We start from the raw sequence: 7,988 nt of genomic DNA, 5'->3' as shown, positions 1-7,988 counted from the left end.
GATATAGACTGTGGGGTTCATTACTGAGCACTCACAATGACCGACTGGGGAACTTGATATGGGTAGGCACTTATGTGCAAGTATATATACACAGGGAGAAGACGAGGATAAACTAGGGACAGGTGTAGGTCATTGACAATACACCAAACGCTATGAATCACATGGAACAGAAAACAGGTGAGAGTACTTAGGAAGCTGAGGGGGAAGCTAACAGAGTCCTCTGCTGGGCAAACATGAACATGACAGCATGAACGGGAGAGATAGATCATGACAAGTTACAGGAAAATATCACGCTAATTTCTTCCAAACAAATCGGACACTTAGGATGTTTTAATTTTGCCTTTTTCCCCCAATGTATTCTTTTGTTAATATTCTTGCACAGTGGTCAACTTCAAACACAAGGCTTCATTGCAAATGTATTCGGCTATTAAACAGCCTAATGAACTCCTCCATATCTAAAGTACCCTGCCTCATTTTTTATTTAAAATTTTCAAAGACTTCATCTACAAGACCTAGGTTTTCAAGGGTGTCTAAGAGTGCATAGTACCCTTAAATTAATAATGTGCAACCTCAGGTGGAAGTAAACTACACTGACTATACTGTCAGAAAAAAGGTACAGCCATGGTACAATTTTGTTCCCTATGGTACAACCAACATTGATGTATCCACAATGGTACAGAAATGTTCCTCAGAATCCATTTCTATACCTTAAAAGGTCAATTTACCTACAGCTAGGGTACAACTGACAGAAACCTTAAGGGTACATCCCTAGTGACAGGTAATTGTACCCTCAAAGGTACAAATTGGTACTTTTTTCCTGACAGCATGTCAGATGCACCCTGAGTAATTTCATTCTGGGCCCAGCACTGCTAGCTACCTGTTGCACCAACTCACTACATACAGTATGCATGCAATTCTTTGAATTATTAAAGTAATGGGTATTAAGAAAACTGTACAGTATTCTGCACTAATCGCAGGCAACAAGATCAGGGTGCACCCCAGATGGGACGCCAGCCCATCATAGAGTCTGTAGACCCACACAATCATACAATACTTTGCAAATTAAAGACATCAATTTGCCCAGGGGTTCCCAAAGCGGGGGGCCATTGTAACGGTACCCACAATCGGTCTATTGTAATAAATCTAGGGGGACCATTCTCTGCATCAGCGAAATGGGGGCCATGAGTCTCTAGTACTCTTATTTTGGTGGTTGTGGGCTGAAAAGTTTGGGGACCCGTGAATTAGCTTTAACAGCATGGCTTCGATATAGGAATGAAAACCACAGCACATGGGAAAACCAGGATTAGAACCCCCAGGCGGGAGGGGGGAGAGAGACACAAGGCTAACCGCTAAGCCACTTTGCAGCCAGTCAAATCAAGATATCAGACCATTTTCCCTTGCTGCTTGTAAGCAATTGTATTCGTCATTAAACATAAAGCAAATACAAAAATCATAAATATAAACATTTTGTATTCTAAAGAAATTACTAAAAGTAACTGGAATTTTGTGTTAGACAGCAAGAATTTGTTACATAAATCCTTTACCAGAAGTACATCAGCGGTAGGAGTAATTTCAAAGTTATAAAAAACACCCGGATGAACAGAAGGAGAACACAAGACCAATTCAGCTTCAGTGTCATTTTGAGTGTTAGTGTTACTTCATCTAGGCCACAGCCAGAACCCAAACCATTAAATTAAGTATACATAATGGTGCCACGGTAAAACTGGTTTGCATGTTATATTTATGCACCATTTCTGAGGTATTATCTGACTCTCTAGCAAGTCGCTTTTGAATAAAAATGTAGGCTATCATTAGAGATCATTCTTGCAATTTAATGGTAGCTATGCAAATATCATAAAAGAAATGAAAGGGATAAGATGGACACAGAGCATCTAAATATTCCATATCACAATACTGTTGAATTCTCGATTCTGAAGGGTGTTGATTAATTTTCTATAACCACACATGCAGTGCTGGCCAGGCAAATCACAGTAGAAAATCAATGCAGAATTATAATCTTTAATTCCAAGTAATGTTACGTAATAAAATCAATGAAAGCGAAGAAATTGCTTCAAGTCACTTAGAACACAGCAGTGCTTCAGGCTGAGGAACAGAACCTGTGGTCAGTGATTAAATACCAAAATGATTTATTGATGTAATGCAGGGTTGCCAAGTATCAGGCATCTGGCGTGACACTCGCGCCTTCAGACTCTAACACCCACGCAAGAAATCTTACGGCAAATATATATTATTCCATTATGAACCTAAAATTAGCCACATGAAAAGCATCGGGGCAATTTGTAAACCCTACAGATTATTTATAAGGTAATAAAACTTTCACATGCATGTAAATGCATGTGCATATGTATGCAGAATTGAAAATCTCGCTCTAGCCAGCTAACCAAAGTTGACAACCCTGTGCAATGCACTTGTGTCCAGTCATACTTTACAGTCCTGTGTAACCTGCCTAATCTAGATGGTACGCAAATCCGGCTTAAAATAATAACACATCTGAATAGCAGGAGGTACATAAAGATAAATGAATAAAGCAATGGCTGAATATATATTTACAGTTCTTTGTCTTCACAGACATTCATTTGAAAAGCGTACAATGCACTTCTTGCATTGCATTTACCTGCTTATACCACGGTGACTACACACTTGGCTTACTCCTCTCACTCCTTCATATATAAATATTCACATATTTATGTCCACAGCTGAAACACTTCTCCACATCTGCTTCTATTCTGTACTAGAAAGAAACACAATTTAGTATTTGTTTTAACTAAAACATCGCATTATGCATTGTATACATGTTTTAAATGTGTATAGTTAGGTTAGGGTGCAGACCACTAACAGCACACCTTCGAAAGTTGTTGGGGGGGTTCTGCTGTTAGATAACAGAATGTCTACACTGTGCTTCTGCACTTTCCGGAGGCTATACCTACCTTTCAGAAACACTAGAAATTTACACGTGAGCCTATATGAATGCGTGTGTGTGTATGTGTGCGTGTGTGTGTGTATACAGTATATATACAGTATATACTGTATATATCAGCCATAGAGACCATAGGACATTTTTTTGTTTCACTCAATTCTCAATTTATGGGTGTGCATCTGTGAATAGCAAACCGCATGGTTATTTCCCGTTTCTCATTAATGAAAGGGTTCATCCATTTTTTATATGACTTTATTCCTGCTTGTAGGAGACTGATATGAATTCTCCTAGCAGTGCACTTCACATCTGGACTTAATGTTTCCGCAAAGGTTTACAGTCGTCTCTGGCATTAGAAATTCCCTTCCGTCCTTTACCTGGCTGGTTCATGGTCATTCCCAGTGCCTCCTGCTTCACCTTCTTCTTGTGTTCCATCTTAGAAATTTTGAACCTGGAAGCAACCTGCTGCTCAGTATAGTCTTCTGCCAGCAGAATCACAATTAAACCAGGATTTAAAAATGCAGCTTTGTTTAAAAATATAGAGTGGTCTCTTAATTTTTTCCATGGCTGTATATCAAACAAATATCCAGGAGCAGAACCACATTATGGAACACACACTTTGTTATTAATAATGACAGGGCACACATGATGCTGCTTTGAAACCTTTAAATAAAGAATAAAATTCACACTTCAAAAACCAAAAAATAAGAATTTCAAATACTACAGTATGAATTGGTACAGTGTAACACTGTAATTACAATATATAGTATATGTCTTATATGCCATATCTTTACACCTTTTTAATTCTTTACCATTTCTTCATATGTTAATGTTAAGATTTTGAAAATAATGTAATGCACAAAGTTTCTGACATTAGTCTGTTTTACTCAAAAATGAATCATGGAAGCATTATGCTCTCATTACATATTAGGACATCGTCTTCACCTTTATTCACACACAATTCAAGGCTTGTTTATGTGATAAATATGCAAAAACTTCCAGCAGGACATCCAGTAAAATGATAGCTTCTATTGGTTTGCAATGACAGCTCAGTTTGCATATCATAAGATGTAAAATAAAATAAACCATGGAGTGAGGGACCTTTCCACAGTGAGAATCTTAAACACTTGCTCAGACAGCTTCTTGTGTACAATGGTACTTACTTATTTCAGTGTCCCAACAAGATTAGCCACCATATTAAAAAAGCATTAAAAACAAAGGTTCAATAAATACAAAATAGGTCTGACAATAAGACTGCTCTTGGGCTCATTTGCATCTGGTGATCCAGAATAATTTCTATTTTGTTTATCGGACCCCGTCATTAAACACAGGTCAAGATATCATTTCCTATAAGAATTTCTTCTATTGAGTATATCTCCATTCCCTGGTTTTGGCAATGCAGAACTAATATTTGCAATGCTAGCAGGACCAGGGACTACAGCTGAACTGCATGGAAAATCTGACAGGGATGTACTGGCATGTTATGAGCCAAGTTTTTCAGGTATGTCTGGAGTGAACAATGTTTCAAAGGTGAACAGACTCCAACATCATGGCTGTCTGACTGATGTATTACTGAGCTAATGTCAGCATAGCTGTTCATCTGTCCATGTGAAAGGTTACGAGATTTTAAGCATAGAGTATGTCTCATCCCATTCTTAAAGAACCCATTCAGTATTGTATAAATGCGATCTGCCATTCATTCATAGTTTTGTCCATATTCTGATACGCTCTGTGGAACGTTTAAACTACTATATAATTAAAGAAATGTCTGCAGAACATTCCTGGTTTAAAATTTACTCTCTGCAATGATATCTGAAATTCATAAGAATGATATATTGCATTAGACTCCTTTTCTTCCTTTGAACTTATGTTAAATCTGATCTACAAGCTGGAGAATTTCACATGCAGACAGCTTTCAGCTGTTCAGAAGAGTGTGACCAGCAGTGTGATAGATAAGGAGGACATTAATTGGCCTCATGGGCACCTCATGTAACCTCGTGTTATGGAATGATAATAACCTTAAATAATAGGCACAAATTGTGAATATCTGAAAATACCAGGACTCCTATAATCTCTCTGCTTCCCAGACAAAATCACATCCTCTGTTAAACAGTTGGGATTTTCCCTAGTTTCACATTTAAAAATAGCTTTATTTCACATAAATTTTTATATCTATTTTGGGTGGGTTGTTAGGTACTTTGCCTACAGTTTCAGGGTGAAACAACCCAATTTTCCCTAAAACAAACATGTTCATTAAATCACCAATAAATATGTCCTAAAACCTGTTTTACAGTTTGGCAAAAACTTTGAACAGAGTAGCCCTTCCTGTGGATGCTGGGAAATAGTGTGAATGTCTACCCACACACTACATTATTCATTATCTGTGGGTTATTATCAAAATAAAACAGTGGATACTTCATATCCTTCCACTAAAGTGGTAATACATCAGTGGTGGGATCCCACTTTAAGTCACTTTATTCCAGGTAGTACGGTCACTGACCTGGATGAATCATTCACATCTGACACAGTTCCCTATTTCCACAACTGGAGCAGGACATATCTAGATTTAATTTGAATGACCACATATCCAAATGAAAGGCTTGCTGTAAAAAATTATATAGAACCCTTACTTTCATTTTTAAATGGTTGGCTTTAAACATAGCTACTAATTAACCAGCGAGTCTTCTCACTCTGTTGAATGACAGCAATAGAATTGAAACCTCCATTTTAAACAGGTTATCAAGTTTTCCAGTGCATCCTTAAAATACCCCCCAGTTCCTCTAAACTCAAATAAAAAATGGCAGGAACCAACGTACATTCAGTACAGGAGAATCACAAGCTCGAAAATCAAACAAACTGTCACATGTTTGGTCTTTATCCATGTGCAAATATGGGTCACCAAGAAAATGCCTGCTAATCTGATGTCATTACAATTTATAAAAAAAAGGAAGAAAACCTTCAGAAAAATGGCCCATGACCTTTCATCAGACATCTGATCTGTGGCTTCTAGCATTTTCTTTGTATATCAGCACTTTGATGCAAGAACACGTATGTATGTATGTGTGTGTGTGTGTGTGTGTATTACGTTTATATTACGTTGTGGGGACCAAATGTTCCCCACAATGTAATAAAAACCTGTTATTTTGACATTGTGAGGAACATTTTTCAGGTCCCCACAAAGATCTGTGAATGCAGTCAAAAAACTAGTCTCTACTTTGTTTGGTTAGTTATGGTTAAGGTTAGAGGCTGGGTAGGGGTTAAGGTTATCTTGTGAAATGAATGGTGAATCCCCACAAATATATAATTACAAACCCGTGTGCATATGTGTGTGTGTATGTATATGTATGGATACACCAATCTATTCCAGATCCACTCAACAGAGGGAAATACTACAGTGGTCCTTTGAGTGTTGTGCTTGTTCCCTTTGAGATGTTTATAAGAATTGGGCCATGTGTTAATAATGAGCAGTGGGCCCAATTTAGCTTTGAATCTAAGAAAATGTTTTGGCCAGAAAGCAGATGCCTCATTCCCTTTTTTAAATGTAGATTTTCCTCTTTTGGATTCATCATGCAACAAGTTATGATACACAATGATGTACAAGGCTCTAGAGAGCACCAAGGGCAGGCTACTCCAGGTAGATGTCTTCTGTTGGGCACGTGTATTCCACATACTCCTTGTAGAACTGCTGGAAAGCTCTCCTGCTCAGGAGAGAAAAAGTGAGACCAGTAATGAAACAGCTAATTTGATGACAATGAAACTAGTAACACTGAGTAAGTACATGTCCAGCTATCGGTGGCTGAATTTGTTACGTTAAACACCATGGACGTCAATGAGTCCACAAGCGATGCACGTACAGATCAAGATTAATTTATTTCTTTAGAAAGTAAATAACAAACACAATTTAGCATCAGAATATATGCAAATAAATTCTAATACAGCAAAAAATAGAGAAGCCGTACTCACCCCACGGATTCTGCCAGAGGCTTGGTGGAGTGCTCAGACACAAACACATGACAGGCAAACCTTTGATCTGCTGGGTGCTTTGTGATGAAGCCGAAATACCTGGAAGTAACACAGGTTTTATCTTTCACTCCCTGCAAAATTCTAAACCACACCCAGTGTCACACAACGGCCCCATGGAAAAAGCGTGCAAGGGAAGATTTGAAAGGATCACGTGTGAAAATGTTTTTCATATGGGTATGTAACATGACTATTAAGTATAAAATGATTAAGATTCTTTGAAATTGAAATATCGACTCACTTATTGTTCTTTGGATGATATCCACAGAAGGACATGTTCTTAAGCTGAAAGAAGTGACTGCATTTATTCTCCTGGGAAAACACAGAAAATATGGTTCTTGCACACTAAATACAAGGCAGTCTCACGTACGACCCATAACTCCACAGATGCTTATCACACTGCAAACAACTTCAAGTTCATTATTTGCTTTCCCAAAGAGAATCGTTATTTAGGTATGTGTGTACATTTCTACAATAGTTCTCCATTTTATTTTACAGATATTGAACTGTGCTCTTTCCCACAATACCCCAGTGCTTCTATAAATTCCACATACATTCATACATTTTTATAATACCCTAAAAACAGGGTTTCAATCTGGGCTCTGTGACCCCCCTGCACTGAAAAAATACGTAGGGGGGGATGCCGCTCGGTCTCTCTCACCCCCCACCCCCCCGGGTCCGAACAAAAAATACTCTGTGATCAGCACAATGTCTGCCTCCGGTGCTTAGTGCTTAGTTACTGAAGTGGTCACACATTAGTGGTGGGGGCCCAAAGCTCTGATTTCTTTTCACAAGGGGGTCCCTGGTTTAAAAGTGGCTGAAAAGCCCGACCCTAAAGTGTGCAAAGCCCCATGGGCACTGGGCTCCAAAAGCCTGCACACAACCACTGACAGAACCTGCCAAGGAAGTCTGCAATGTAGTGGTGAGTAATGCTAGCAGGTGCTCAGGCCTGTCTCCATCACGCAACGTTCTCAGATGCACCACACAACACTCATTCTTCTCCCAAGATGTCTACAGCACACCATTCAGGGTC

The 7,988-nt window shown here is 38.6% G+C and overlaps 1 protein-coding gene across 2 annotated transcripts in view; it reads right to left on the bottom strand.

Annotated features, from left to right (window-relative positions):
- Positions 1-3,584: 3,584 nt before the first annotated feature.
- Positions 3,585-7,988, bottom strand: part of mapk8ip1a (mitogen-activated protein kinase 8 interacting protein 1a) — a 43,102-nt gene continuing 38,698 nt past the window's right edge. For both annotated transcript variants that reach the window (XM_023806145.2, XM_023806151.2), the window contains exons 10-12: positions 7,197-7,267; positions 6,899-6,997; positions 3,585-6,633 (exon numbers count right to left, since the gene is read on the bottom strand). In XM_023806145.2, the coding sequence (XP_023661913.1) occupies positions 6,561-6,633; positions 6,899-6,997; positions 7,197-7,267 (243 nt within the window). In that variant the 3' untranslated portion in view covers positions 3,585-6,560. The remainder of the gene's footprint in view (positions 6,634-6,898; positions 6,998-7,196; positions 7,268-7,988) is intronic.

This window comes from Paramormyrops kingsleyae, chromosome 11 (genome assembly GCF_048594095.1).
Source record: "Paramormyrops kingsleyae isolate MSU_618 chromosome 11, PKINGS_0.4, whole genome shotgun sequence".
Taxonomy (NCBI): Eukaryota; Metazoa; Chordata; class Actinopteri; order Osteoglossiformes; family Mormyridae; genus Paramormyrops; species Paramormyrops kingsleyae.
This window is presented reverse-complemented; position numbering and strand designations above follow the sequence as displayed.